General features: G+C 37.8%; 1 protein-coding gene across 1 annotated transcript in view; it reads left to right on the forward strand.

The window, feature by feature from the left end:
• Nucleotides 1-15816, forward strand: part of Sugct (succinyl-CoA:glutarate-CoA transferase) — a 674235-nt gene extending 658419 nt beyond the window's left edge. Inside the window, exon 14 of the mRNA XM_041630811.1 lies at nt 15272-15816. Coding sequence (XP_041486745.1) covers nt 15272-15435 — 164 coding nt within the window. The 3' untranslated portion in view covers nt 15436-15816. The remainder of the gene's footprint in view (nt 1-15271) is intronic.
• Nucleotides 15817-16153: the final 337 nt, after the last annotated feature.

Raw genomic sequence — 16153 nt, forward strand, 5'->3', positions numbered from 1 at the left:
GACTGCTCTGTGGGCTGGAGAGGGAGGGGGAGAGGAATGGGGGGAGGGGGAGAAGGGTGGGAGGAGGGGGAGGGAAATGGGAGGCTGGGAGGAGGTGGAAACTTGTTTTTTGTTTATGTTTTTTTTTAAAAAAAAAGAAAGAAAAAAATCACTTAAAGAAATAGAGAAAAAGCAAAAAATATTGGAAGAAATCAATAAATCTCTTAATGAAATAAAAAAACCAAGATAAAGCAAATAGGTGACAAAAACAGTTTAAAACTTGGAAACTGAAATAGAGGCAATAAAGAAAATACAAACTGATAGAATCCTGGAACTAGACAATATAGGTAAACAAAAAGTAACTACCAATGCAAGAATAACCAACAATTGCAGATGATAGAAGAGAGAATCTCAGGTTGAAGATACTATAGAGAAAATAGATTCATTGGTCAAAGAAAATATTAAAGCCAACAAAGTCATAGCATAAAATATCCAGTAAATATGGGAAACCATGAAAATATCAAACCTAAGAATAATAGCAACAGAAGAAGTATACCAGTTTAAAGGCACAGAAAATACATTCAACAAACTCAAAGATGAAAACTTTTCCAACCTAAAGAATGAAATACTTAGGAAGATACAAGAAACGTAAAGAATACCATAGACTGGACCAAAAAAAATGTCCCCTTGCCACATTATAATCAAAACACTAAATATGCAGAAAAAATAAATAATATTAAGAGCTGCAAAGGAAAAAGAATAAGTAACATATAGAAATAGATCCATCAGAATTACACCTAACTTCTCAATGTAGACTCTGAAAGCCAGAAAGTTCTGGACAGACATTATGCAGACACTAAGAGACCATGGATGCCAGACTAGACAACAATACCCAGCAAAACTTTCAGTCATCATAGATGTAGAAAATAAAATATCCCATGACAAAACCAGATTTAAACAATACCAATCCATAAACCACACCCTATAGAAAACGTTAGAAAGAAAATTCCAACCCAAGAAAGTTAGCTGCGCCCAGGAAAACTCAGGCAATAGATAATCCCATACCATTAAATCCTAAAAAAAGGGAAAGACACACTCCAAAAATTACAGGAATTAACAATCACTGATCACTAATATCCCTTAATATTAATAGAATTAATTTGCCAATAAAAAAGACACAGGCTGAAAGAATTGATGCAAAAACAGATTCATCCTACTTCTGCATACAAGAAATACACCACAACTTCAAAGACAGACATTACCTCAGAGTAAAGGGTTGGGAAATGACTTTCCAAACAAAAAGACCTAAGAAGCAAGCTAGTGTAGCCATCCTAATATCTAACAAAATAGACTTCAAACTAAAAGCAATCAAAAGAAATGAAGAAAGACATTTCATATTCATCATAGGAAAAATCCATCAAGATGAAGTCTCAGTTCTGAACAGTTATGCCCCCAAATCAAGGGCACCCAGATATGTAAAAGAAACATTACTAAAACTTAAATTGCACATCAAACCCCACACACTAATAGTGAAAGACTTTAACATCCACTTTCACCACTGGACAGGTCTGCCTGACAGAAACTTAACAGAGAAATAAGGGAACTAACAAATGTTATTACTCAAATAAACTTAACAAAAATCTATAGAACATTCCATCTGAACACAAAAAATATACCTTCTTCTCATGGAACCTTCTCTAACACTAACTACATAATCAGTCACAAAGAAAATCTCATCAGGTACAAAACATTAGAATAAACCCCTGTATCTTATTGGATCACCGTGGCTTAAAGTTAGAATTCAACAACAGCACAAATTACAGATAGCCTACAAACTCACAGAAACTGAATAACACTCAACTCAATCACCACTGGGTCAAGGAAGAAATAAAGAAAAAAAATTAAAGACTACCTAGAATTCAATGAAAATGAATGTACAAAACCCCAAACCTATGGGGCACTATGAACACAGTGCTAAGAGGAAAAAAAAAACAAAATAGCTAAAACAAACCTATACTATAAAGGATCATTTGGAGACATCACTATTCTTGACATCAAACCCTACTATAGAGGTATAGTAATAAAACTAGCTTGGTATTGGCATAAAAACAAACACACACACAAATGAAATTAAATTGAAGACCCTGACATTATTCCAAACACCTATGAACAGCTAATTTTTGACCAAGAAGCCAAAACTGTACAATGGAAAAAGGAAAGCATCTTTAACAAATAGTTCTGGCATAACTAGATGTCAACATATAGAAGATTGTAAATAGATCCAAAGCTATTGCCATGCACAAAACTCAAGTCTGAGCGGATTAAACACATTGTTTTCATGGTCCTATTTGGGTTTATAATAATAAAATATTTTATCTTGCTTTTAAGTCTGTTTAGTGGGACTCTTTTGCTAGAATCCTGAGGTCTGAAATTACCAACACCCTGAGTTTCGTTGCTTTAGACATCAAAGAAATGTATTCTAAGATTAAGTTAAGTCACTCATTCTTTGTCTTTCACAATTTTTTTTTAAGGAAAGCAGGTCAAGGCTCCCCACCATCAAGACATGTACACTCTAGCTAAAGGAATATGATGAAAATGGTAGATTTCTTTAAAGTACAATAGAGAAACAGAAACTACGACCTAAAGAGGGCTAAGATGTCTTAGAATGAAGTGGGAGTTTCCCTGTGGGGATGTCACTGGTGGATTGTCTTGGTCTCTTTGATTGATGTCCCAGCCTACTGTTGTGGCACCATCAGGGGGTTCTGAACTGTGCAATAGCAAGAAACAGCTGCGAAAAAGCAAGCAAGCAAGTGTGGATGCCTTCATTTCTCTCTACTCTGGAGTGTGAATGCGGTGTGACTAGGTGTTTGAAGCCTCTCCTACTGTGACTTCCCTACTATACTGGACTGTAATTTGGAGTTGTGTTTATTAGGGCAACTGAAATGAAATAAGGACAGACATGTGGTGCTTGTGCTAGATCTGCTGAGGAGATCTGAAGGACAGGAGGGAATGATTCAAGGCTATTTCAGGAAGTACGGTGTTCCATGTAGAGCAAATTAGACATTTAGAAGTGTGCTTTAAAGAGACAGAGGTCTTTGTGCCTATGCAAAGTCAGGCAGGCACAGAAGAGAGATCAAGGGAAGCTATGGGTAAGGCAGAACCTAGATCCCATTGTTAAAGGACAAAATAAGAAAGACTTCACAGGACTTTGAGTAGAAGAATAAGATTATTGGAGTTAATTATTTAAAGGCTGTTTGTCTTCCATCTTCTTTGTTGAGAATACACCTGGCATGAAGCCCTTACACACAAATCCAAGCAAGAGGTAGTGATAACTACACCAGGTTGGTTTTAAACGCTGGTTGGATTTTGAAGGTAGTCAATAGAATTAATTGATAGATTGGACATGACATATTAAAAAAAGGAATCAAGATGACTATATTTAGAAACGTGCACAAAATATAGCAGTCCGTAAACTTTGATTTCTCTATAATGGTTTTTCTCTTTTACATTTTGAATGGCTTTATTTCTAAATCTTTTAATAGGATTTTTTTTGTTTATTTGTTTGTTTGTTTTTACATTCTTTTGGCAGCTATATTTTAAAATTACTCTACATGGTAAAAATTCTGGGGGATATTAAAATAGGGATCTATTTTGGTCTCAGCAAAATTACAAAAGAATGATGCATGATAATAAAGTAGATAAAAGATTATGGGGAGTCAAAGGAGAGATGTTCCTTTGTGCTGTGGGGGAAAAAAGCTACACCATAAGTAATCCTGAATTACTTTGAAGACAGTATAGACTTGGGGATTGCCCAGGTAAGAAGCATCCTAGGCTGGCCTATGTACCAAATCCAGGACATGGTTAGTGATCTTTAGCAGCTGGAACAATTGAGGGGGAAAAAAGTGAACAAGTTGTTCTCATATCGTAGGATGCTTTGGACAAAGGAGGTTACAGGAAAGGTCAGACATGTGGGGGAGCTATTTCATGCATGGAACTACTTGGAGCTGCCATATTTCAAAGAAACACTGGGCTGTTACAGAGAAGATGGGTTTATAGCAGCTGAGACGGAAGTCTGGAGAGCACAGACCACTTCAGACTTTCCCACCTGCACTGTATAGGCCAAGAGAACGGAAATACAAAGATCAGTTTTTCTGGCATATAGTGAACTCATCTTCATTCTCTCAACAGGAGGGTTAGGGACCTAATTGTATTCAATCTTCTTTGAATATAATTATGATTTGTCTGATTGTAGAGATTTTTGGGAAAGAAGAGAGAAAGAATGTAGAAATAAAGCTGGTTCCTTTAATAAGGAACCAAGAAGTCCAGAAATTTATTAAGTTGCAAAAGACTTTCAAAGATTTACAGAAGAACTTTCCAAAGCTCATTTGAGGTAAGAGCCTCAAATGGCCACCTGCTCCAACTCCACTCGGTTCATCTTCTCAACTAGAATTGAAATGCAATCTGGATTCTATGACTGGAAACATCTTCCGGTATTTTCCTTAATGGAGCACAGAGGCAGAGGAGGTGAAGAGAAGGTCACTACTTTGAAGGTCTATGAAGCTTAAAATGTTCTGGCTACAGACTTCAGCTGAACCAATTTTGTTTTCCATGGTGAAGTCTAACCAAACAAACTCCTGGGAATGCACCCAAAGAGCTTGTATCGAACACTTGAATTTTAGAAGGCAAAAAGAAAGGAAAGAGCTGATTGTTTTGGCAATGAGCATGCTGTCAGCAAGGTGTTTCTTCACCCTCCTTAACATTTTCAGAAGTGTAAGAAACAATTAGAAACAAATATGAGTGCTGGCAAGAGACTTGTAGGACAGACCACCTTCCAGCAGGACATTTTTCAGAAGCCTCAGTAGAAAGTTTGGGTCGTGTACTTGGAGGTGACACAGCCTGCTCACTAGTAAATACGAATAGCATTTCCTTATGGGCCATATATTTTTCCTATAAGAAATGGATAATCTACTATGACATTTCGGTGGATTAGAATAAGAGAAATAAATCAAAAATACAAGTTTCGCATTCCTTTTTCAAATGAAAGATACATGCCTTAGTAGATTAGCAACCACAAAATATATAAGTATTTATAAAACAGTACTGCTTTTGAACACCATCTGCCGAAGAGCGGTATTTATTCAGCCACTGATATGAGACCAGATTTTCTTCTACATTATGCAGAGGGGAAGTACATCCTTGTACTAATAAGCATACACTTTGTATTTAGACAGCCGAAGTTCTAATGAAATTCTTTAGTTGATAAGCTGTGCAATTTTGATAATGTTACTTTACTTTCCCCTTTGAGGAAAGGGTTTCATTTTAATCATATCTTTTAACCGTACCTGTGTCATTTAGTTCATCTGACACAGTAATATATGGGAAGCATTCTGCCAAATGCTTAACATGTGTAAGTATTTGATAAATAATAACTATTATCATGCAATTTCAAAGTATTTTGAATGTCTGGACTGAATTAGTTTTTTCAGAGGTTGCTCAGTGAAGGTCTTGTCTGATTGCAGCATATAGGTCTCTGTACTAAACTGAGGCACAGACCACAATCAGGATGGAGCATAGAGTGTTTTTAAACATGATGTAATTCATTCTCATGCTGTATGTGAGTCCATTTTGAGTTCACAGAGCCTTGGATTGCTGAAGTAGTTACTATTTCTTACTTTGCTAGTCAAGAAAGGAGAGCCCTATACTTGCGATAAGCAAGTGTTCTGCCCTGCAGGGAGTAGTCTAATACCATCCATTCACACTTCATTAGAACTTGTATGGCCTGGCCCAACTGAACAAGGGTCAAAACAGATAATGCATTTTATATTTCTAAAAGGTAAAAGTTGAAAAATTGTTGAACAGCACTGATGACTGTCATGGAACCACTAAAATAGCTGGAAATGAGACTCTAATAGTGGTATTGAGTTTTAAAAAAAAATGGAGAGTGGCTCAGTAGTTAAGGAAACTGACTGCTCTTCCAGAGGACCTGAGTTCGGTTCCCAGGACCCACGTAGGGTTGCTCGCAACCACCTGTAGCTCCGACTTCAGGAAGATCTGTTGCTTCTGATTTCTGCAGGGACTTGCACTCCTATGCATATTCCTCCACACAGACACCCACAAGTACACATAATTAAAAACCAAAATCTTTTAAAAATATTGAATCAAAATGAATCAGAATAAAGGTTACATAAAATGCTTCTGAACTCCAAGTGAAACACCGAGGACTCAGCACAGTTGGTGGCGCACACCAGATGCTGCCTTGAGTTTCTGGAATGTTTGACCCCATAAGCAGTGCCATCGTTTGAGTTCTTTGGTTCAAGATCTCCCCAGCCATATTTGTTTTCTTACGGCCTCTCTTACATGCTATTTAAATGGTCTTAATCGGTTTTTATCTTGCATCTAATGGGTTTAATGTGTTCTAACTGTATGGTCCCATTTGGCAAGTTGGATGCTATATGGCTGAAAGGTGCCATATAAAAAATATTGTTATTGTTATAATGATGGATTCAATCTCTGAAGGGGAAGTTGTGGAATGTTTTGATACTAAGCTATCATTATTTTTAGAAAAATGAAGTTTGGCTTCTTGCTACACTAGTAAGCCCTGAAGATGAAATGTTTGCTATCCACAGCATGGATCTTAGCAAAGGGCCAAAGTAGTCAAAATAAAAACATTTTGAGATAATGTTTCATACATTATTTGACAGATGTTTGCTTTTAAGTATTCTTGAAAAGTCAATATAAGAAATTAAAAAGAAAAATACAGTAAGCAAAAGCAGATATATTTGGTTTTAATTCTAGTTATTCTTACCGTCACTGATCACACTTGCCTGCTGTGTTAACTATTTAACCCTTTGTGCTGATCAGCTGCCATTTAGTGTGAGGCAGAGTGAGCAAGAGACTGTTTCACTGCTTTGGAAATGCATCATTAAGACAGGAGGTGCATGCAGTTCTGGAAAAAGGGACTGTTCAAATCCCTTCCCTCAGGATGATGTGGTATTATGTTCCCGTTACTTGAATATTCATTATGGTTTCCCACATGTTTTTGGCTACCTCTGTTTCCTGCAACTGTTTGTGTTATTAAGTTGATCTGGCTTACAGATAAGTGGCTTGAACTTGGATAAATGGTAGCTTGGGATGCTCACGTAGATTGGGTAGATCTCCTTTCAGCCTAAGAATTATGGAGATTTTCTAAAGGGAGGTGAGACAAAACAGCCAGGGTTTTGTTACTGAAGGGCCTCAAACCACAGATGGAAAACTCCACATGGCTAGTCTGAGGAATTCTCTAGTGTGCCAGGCACTGGCCTTCCCTGTGTCTTTAACCAGACTGATTTCCAGAGAGCACAGCAAAAACTTTATTTCTTTTGGAGTGAGCAGAAAGAAGGGCATTGGGAAGCATTGCCTCATAGAACTAGGAGAAACTGTTAGGGACTGATGGTGATGTAATTATATGACTTTCTACATGGGGAGCATTGACACTTAACAATGTAATTTAAATGATGAGATATTCGTGGATACAGGTATCATAAGAAATCTAGAAGGTCTCTAATCTAGGAAAAGGAAGAAGACAGATTGATGGACTGATGAAGCCTGAAGCTATGCTTGCCAAATAATTCTTTAGGAAACCTGAATTCAGTTCATTGTCAAACTGAAATAATGGTTTCCCGCTTTTGTGCTGCTCTTATACAAGGAGATCGTGCAGCAGATTCACACAGGAGGAAGACTACCTGGAGCTCTGTTTCACTAGGTCTGCAGCCCTGAGCAGGTGATAAAACCCTGCAACTCTCAGATGTCCCCGTTTGCTAATTGGAGGTGATGAGAGTGAGTTCTGGCTTTGTCCTGGGGACCAAATAAGCACATATATAAAACACATCCAATGGGTCTGCCATATGACTAATTTTTGTTAAAGAAGTAAACGAAGAGGCATGCTTCCAAAGCACCTTCCACTTTAAGAGGAAGACGGTATAGCATGGATGTCTACTGCGTGCTTCATTGTGACTGCCTTTATTAGCACAGAGGGAGAACACTGCATTTAGTTTACCTCTAAGTAAAAGAGAATTGTGAGTTGCTTTGTTTGTATTTTTCTGTGGGGAAAAAAAGTGAAGCATTCTTTCAAAAGTAAAACCGTCTTAAGTTCGACCATGAAGGCAATAGAGATTGGTCTGTTAAAGACCAAGGCCAGGGGCTGGAAAGCTGGCTCAGCAATTACCAATTACAAGCACTTGTTACTTTTGCAGAGGACCTGGTTTAGGTTCCCAGCACCCACATGGCTACCAACAGCCATCTGCAAAGGCAGTTCCAGAAGATCCATTGCCTTCTTAGGGGCTCCTCAGTCACTGCATTCACATGGCACACAGACATACATGCAGGCAAAACACCTATAAACATAAACTAATGACAAAAATAGTAGCTTTTTTTTTTTACAAATAGTTGAACTTATCTCTAAACATTGAACTTCAGAGAGACTGTTTTTTAGTTATTTAAGTTTCTTCTTATGGACACAAAACATTTTTGATGCAATAGACATTGTCTGGGAGCTAGATGTCTACCAAGAGATGAATGGATAATAAATTATGGCACATATATACAATGGAATTTTATTCTGTTATTAAGAAATATGAAATCATGAAATTTAGAGATGGATAGCACTAAAAATAGTATGTAATATGTCATCATTCTCGCTCATATGTAGATTTAAGTGTGGTCATATTGATGTAAGTCAAAAAATATTTTGGGGCCCAAGAGAGGTGAAAAAATAAGCTTTGAGAGAGAGAGATGAGGGGGTAATAGTGCACATATAAGCCTGAAAAGGGGATTATTGGGACCAGGATAGTATATTGAGGAGGGGGCAGGGAGATAAGGAGAGAAGAGAAGATAATTAACCAAAGCATTAGAATACATGGAAATGCCATAAGAAAAGTTTATTTTATATACCAGTTTTTAAAAATCAAAATGAGCTTTGACAGTACAGAAAATCTAAATATACAACTTAGGTTTGTTTTTTTCTCAATTTTAAAATTAAATATATTTATAGCTTAAATGTATCCTTTCCCTCTCCTCCTGTGCATCCCTTTTGTTCCCTTTCAAATCCATGGCTTCTTTTCCTTTTATTATGTATATGGATGTACAACCTGCTGAATTTCCTTAGTGTTTCTTGGATGTATATGTTTCCAATAGTATTGTCTAAAAACTTACTGGGTTCATCGCTGGGGAAGACTAATTCTCCTCCAAGCAGTCATTAGTTGCTTGTAGCTTTTTGCCTATGAGCCGGACCCATGAGACTTTCCTCTTCCACATTAGTATGTCTGTTGTTGTCATTGTTCAGATCTTGCTTAAGCAGGTGTATTTTATACTCATTTTTATAATTCATTTTTTAAAAAAATACTATTTTTCTCATTTTAAATACCAATCCCAATCCCCATTACCATCCCTCCTCCCGCTCCCTCTACCTTTCCCCCTCAATCCCCCATCTACTTCTCAGACAGGGTAAGGGAAGTCAACAAAGTCTAACACATTGCTTTGAGGAAGAACCAAGGCCCTCCCCACTATATCTAGGCTGAGCAAGGTATCCCTCCAAAGAGAATGGGTTCCAAAAAGCCAGTACCAGCAGTAGGGATAAATCCTGATCTAACTGCCAGCGGCCCTACAGACTTTCCCAGCCATACAATTGTCATCCACTTTCAGAGGGCCTAGTTTGGTCCTATGCTCGTTTCCCCACTGTCAAACTGGAGACAGTGAGCTCCCATTAGCTCAGGCCAGCGGTTTCAGTGGGTATTCCCATTGTGGTCTTCACCCCTTTGCTTGTGTTATTGTTCCTCTCTCTTTTTGACTGGATTGTGGGGGCTCAGTCCAGTGCTCCACTGTGGATTTCTGCATCTGCTTCCATCAGTTGCTGGATGAAGCTTTTATGAGGACATTTAAGATAGTTATCAATCTGACTACAGGACAAGACCAGTTCAGGCACCCTCTCCACAAGTGCTTAGGGTCTTAGCTGGGGTCACACTTGTAGATTTCAGGGAATTTCTTGTCAGGTTTCATGCTAACCCTATAATGGCTCCCTCAATCAAGATATCTCTTTCCTTGCTTTCCCTCTCTGCCATTCCCCCATCTCGATCATCCTGTTTCCTCAAGTTCTCCTCCCCACTTCACCTTCTTCCCTCCTCCTCCCCTTCACCCCACCCTTCTTCCCTCACCCTCATGCTATCATTTTTCTCCATAAATCTTGTCTATTTCCTCTTTCCAGGGTGATCTATATATGTTTCTTTTAGGGTTCACTTTGTTGCCTAGATTTTCTGGGGTCATGGACTATAGGCTCATTATCCTTTGCTTAACGCCTAATATCTGAATATTTTTGAGGTTTCATGAGTATAGTTTCGCTGTATTTTTAGGAGATTCAATCTCACAGTACACTTCCTTTCCTTAGGCTCTTAAAATCTTTCTACCCTTCTCCCATTATGTTCCATGAGCCTTAAATAGGAGTTATGTTGTAGATCTATCAACTGGGACTAGGCACCCATCCTACAATCAGTTGTTCTCTGCATTCTGACCAGTTGTGGAAACCTCAGCATCAGAGATGTTGAATAAATTCATTCTTTATATTGCTTTGGAATGAAGACATTTTAATGATAATGATAAGTAACATATATGTTTAGGAATGAGTTAGTATATATATATATACATACATACATATATGCATACATATATATATACACATATACATACATATTGGTTGGTATATCTCATCCCTAAATTTGAGAGTTAGAAAGATAATGGTGTTAAAATTTAATCCTTGCTTTTCTCATAGGCACCCAAACTTAGTATATCCAAAAAACCCCACCCATAATACTTCTCTATCTATTGTGGCTATACCAGTTGTTTTTTTTAAATGCAAAGGATTCCCCTTCCATTCTTTCCCCATTACTGTTTGTATCAGTTACTTTTTATTGTTGTGATAAAATATCATGACCAAGGTTAGTTATAGAAAGAAGAGTTAATTTGGACTTATGGTTTCAGAGAGTGAGAGTCCCTGATGATGGAGTGAAAGCCTGTTAATGGAAGCAGGAAGCTGAGGACTGACATCTTCACCTGCAAATACCCAGCAAGGACAGCAAACTAGAATTGGCACAGGTCTTGAAACTCTCAAAATCTGGCCCAATGCCACACTTCTTTCAGCAAGGCCTCACTTCCTGACTATTTGAACAATGCCCTCAATTGGGATCCAAGTATTCGAACGTTGAGACTGTGAGGAATATCGCATCTAACTATCACATTGCACTCTCTGATCTCTGTAGACCTGAGGCCACATAATAATGGAAAATACATTTAGTTCAGCTTCAGAAGTTTCATAATATTGCACAACCACAGCACTTCTTAAAAGTCCCAAGATTAATATCTCTTCTGAGACACCTGGCAAAGTCTCAAATCAAATCATGTATTTCAAATACATAAAAACACAAAATATACATTACCAATCAAAAAGGGAGGTATGGGGACATAGTGAAAAAATATTTGATTAAAAATAAGACTGAATCTCATCAGGACAAACATGAAGTTTCATAGCTTCTTATCTAGTGTTAAAGGACTTAGATTGGTCTGGCTTTGCTGCCTGCGATATATACCACCGTCTTGGGCTGGTTCCTCTCACTGAATGCAGTTCTCTCTAACATGAATCTCACAGCAGTGCATCTCCGACATCTTGGGATCGCCAATGCAAGCCAGACTACACTTATACAGCTTCATGAAATGGCTTCTCAGGGCCTCTTGTCCTCTTGGGGCTTTTATGCAAAGACTCCTGTGATGGACATTGAATCACATTACTACCAATTTATGACTGTGGTTGTTTTCCAGGAGCTGAAAATGCCGTATTCTCTCTTTCACAACTTGGTAGGCAGCTGAGTAAGGATATGCCATGAGGATACTCTTCTCTTTATTCCAATGTAGATCAACAGTCAAATCAATATTCCTTTCCTTAAGATACCTTTAAATTTAGCCTCAGGCAAGTTCTTAGGACATGGACTGAAAACAGGAAGTTTTTTGTTATTTTTTTTTCTCTTAAAACATCACAGGAACAGTCTCTAGTCCAATTGACAATATTGTTCTCTCTGAAAACCTCTTGAACTGGGCCTCCATAGTCCACATAGCTCTCAGCACTATTGTCTTCCAAACACCTATTAGGATGACACATTAATGTCCACTTACATCCTTCAATCACTTCTCTAGTCCAAAGTTACAAAGTCTCCCACATTACTCAAAAAAAAAAATAGTATTGTCAGTTCTGTAACAGCAATAGCTCTTTCTCAGGTACCAACTTCTGTCTTAGGACTTTTCTATTGCTGTGATAAAACACCATGACTAAGGCAATTTATAGGAGGATGAATTTATTTGGGTTTACTGTTCCAGAGGGTTAGAATCCATGATGGTGGAACAAAGACATGGAAGTGGGAACAGGGAGCCAAGGGCACACATCTTAACCTACAAGCACCAAGAAGAGACTAAGCAAGAAATGGCACCGTTTTTAAACTCTCAAAGCCTTTCCCAGTGACACTAATTAGGCTTTCTTTGACTGTTCCATTCATTTATTAGTTTTTCATTTTCTTGTCCAGTATGTTCATAGCATTTTTTTTCTCTTATAGCCTTAGTTTATAATTATTTTTGATTTTTATCAGACTATAGCAGTTTGCTTATTTTTGCCTTGTTGTTGCAAATTATAATGAAATAATCTAGACCAAATCTTGATAGAGAGATAACTACTCAAAATTTATAAGTGGAATAAATTAATGGATAAAAATCACTAGTATATTAATAATATTTATTCATATATATTTGATTGTAATAATTGTTTTGAATAAGTGAACACAGACTAGACTAAAGACTGGAGCCTTTATTATTATTAATATTTTCATACAATATATTTTGATCATATTATTTCTGATCTCCCAGATCATCCCAGATCTTCCACATTTTCCTACCAACCCAAACTCATGGTCTCTTGCTCTCTCTCAAAATAAAAACTTAAAAAAAATATCAAAAATCTAACAATTGAACAAACAAAACAATAAAAGTAAAAACAAATAAAAACCATGAACTCCATTTTGTACTGATCAATTACTCCTGGACACAGAGCTTGCCTTGGGGGCATAGTTTATATACTCATGGTCACTTTACCGGAGAAAACCCATTTTTCCTTTGCCAGCAGGTACCAACCACAAATAGCTTCTTGATTAGTGGTAGGACTTTGTGTTTGCTTCTTCTCTGTGCTAGGATTTTGTCTGACAAAACTAGAGTTCTTATCCTAGATCTGTCACTGGTTATAATCCTAGCTTAACCTAGAAAATCAATTTAGTCTATAAAAACCTTCGTTTTCTCATCAGTAAAATGTAGGCTACAGCAGTCTCTACTGTATACACAGGTCTTGTGATACAGGAAATCAGAGGCATAGTCCACATTCATAAAAGTCAAAGAACGGAGGCTTGTCACCATTCTTTTTTTTTTTTAAGCTGCAACCCTTCCTTTCTTATTTACCACCAAGATCTTACATTGAATTTTCAGTCCCTTTAAAACAGCCCATTTCTTTTCAAATTCAAAGTTTCTCAACTGTGATCTCCATTAAAATAAAAAATAAAAGAAATACTCTCTGTAAGAGGGAAGAACCAGGACACAGTCACAATCTGAGTCAAGCAAAACCGATCTCCAACAGTATAAATGACGCAATGCTCAGTTATCTGGGATTCACTCACCGTCTCCTGGGCTCCTCCAAACGACTTGGTTCGCTTCTCTGGCTCTGCCCTTTGCGGCATACAGGGCTTCTGGACTCCAGTTGCCTTCACTCCACGGCTACTGTTCTTGCGGCTGACCCATGACCACCCTTTCTTTTATATCATAGGAACCATGGAAGGCAACAAAGACTCATTAGAAAACACAGCTTACCACTATCAAAGAAAATGACCTTCTTCCTTGAAGGATAAGGACCAGTTTTCAATCATGAGTACATGAGCTGTGCTTTCTTGCTAGAACCTTCAAATGAGTTCTCTAGAGGCAGAAATGTGCTACTTCACAAACCTTTGCAGGGACTGCTACCTAATTTGCAACCTTGAAGTCTAATCACATGAGATATAAAAGACAGTTAATGTAGAATGAGGAAACAAAGATGAATTTTGTTAAAATACATTCCCAAATGCCCAGCTTGACCGTGGAGAATCATATTAGGAAAAATGAGCACACAGCTTTTAATGTGAGGCCATGTTTGTGGCTACAGTTGCATCTTCACACCGTCAGCCATGTGACTTGTGCCAAACCTCTCCCAGCTTTCTTTTAGTTATGTGAAGAATGGGAATAATAAAACCAATTGTAGTTATTTTTGAAAGTATTGCTAGAATTCCTCTGTTTACAATGACTCAGTTCTGTCAAACATCTGACAGTAAATATCTTCATCCCCTTAAACTGCAAGATTCAAGAAAGATTTCGTGGCTTTCCTAAGCATAATAGCCAGCAAGTTTTGTGTATTATTATAGGTTATGGAATTCTTACTTAGTGTTTTTTTTTTCTGTTTGCTCAATTAAATCCTTACCTCAAGTCTGTGTGGTAAACATGATTATATTACAGTTGTGGAATATGAAGCTCCAAGAAGGTAAGTAATTTGACCAAGCTGGTTCTACTAAAAAATATGAATCCCAAGGTCCCAATACAAGTCTCTAACAGTATTCAGTACCATTTCCAGTACCACTATAAGCCAAGGACAAGAGTCTGAGTCAGGATTTGACACAGATAGAACTAAATTTTAGAACTGTGTAGTAGACAGTGAGTTCATCACTCTGCATTACCTTCATTTTGGGCCAGATCACAAGCATCACAGACACTTTGACTCTACGACCATCGTGCTTTTGGATCTACAGTCCTCCCAGATCAATATTCTACCCCTCAAGGTGTTTGTGGTAGCTTAAGAACAATCCAGGCACAGACATGTAGACCACTGCATATGGATGTGCAGGTCGGAAGGTCACTGCACATTTGGATGAACTTGGGTTAAGGAAAGCTACATCTCTAGAGAGATGGCTCAGACGTTAAAGGCTAGACTTACAATCAAAGCTTCAAGAACCTCCCCTATACTCCCAGAAAAAAAAAAAAACCTAAAACAAATGAAACAAACAAACAAACAACAACAACAAAAAACAATGGTGCACATTCAAGAGCATGTGTAATGCAGAAAATCTTGAAGTCCATTGGAAATGCTCCATTACTTGAGAAATTAGCTTCTCAGGGTCAGCCATCAACTGACTTTTTCATCCGCTTTCGCCGACAGGTCCAGCTGTGAGATACAACAAGTTCAAGATGTCAGAGGCCAAGCCACCTCCCCTGCTGGGACAGCACACCAAGCACATTCTGAAAGAGGTCCTCGGATATGATGACAGGGCTGTTGGGGACTTACTCAGCTCTGGTGTGATAGCACAACATGAGACCAAGTGACAGAGGAGACCGCATCAGAAAACTGCCCCTGGCTGGCCCAGACTATGCTCTGTGCATGCCTGTCCCTAGTCTTGATCCCACGGAAAGGCCGAGTAGAAACTGCAGATTTCCTGCCTGGAATCTCTGGGGTAACTTTAGAATTAGTCTAGTGCCCATTGAAAACCTTACTATTCTTTTGACCTTTTGCTCCCCAGAAAATAATTTGTTGGTTTGTGGACTTTAATTAATTCTATTGTTTTCATCCTTAAGAACTGTGACCGTTTGGTAAAGGAATGTTTTTTTCCATTTGATTCCTCCCCAATGTACACATGTATGGAAATATCACATTATAAACTGTAGTTTTGATTTGTCAATTGAAAATAAAACCAAACATGAAAAATATTTTTTTTCTGGAAAAAGCCCCCTTTATTTTAATTACCTTAATGCCCTAAAATGGTTGCCTGTCCCACCCACACAAGCCTGAAAAAAAAAACAGAACTCTTGACATTTTCTACTTGTACATAAAGTCCTCGTTTAAATCTTTGTTAGGAAGTCAAAGCAATAAGCAGAATGACAGTCTCTGTGATTGATTTTAAACAGTAGAAGTTAATTTCCAGCCCACAAACCCTTTGTTAGTCTGTAATTTAAACCACGGATTTTGTTGATGTCTGTTGTAAGACTGAGCTCCTCTCTGCCCATAAGGAGTGAATATTTGCTGTATGTTGCATTTCCCTGGTGA

This window comes from Microtus oregoni, unplaced genomic scaffold (assembly GCF_018167655.1).
Source record: "Microtus oregoni isolate MIOR12 unplaced genomic scaffold, Mior012 000035F_ref0000213, whole genome shotgun sequence".
Lineage (NCBI taxonomy): Eukaryota > Metazoa > Chordata > Mammalia > Rodentia > Cricetidae > Microtus > Microtus oregoni.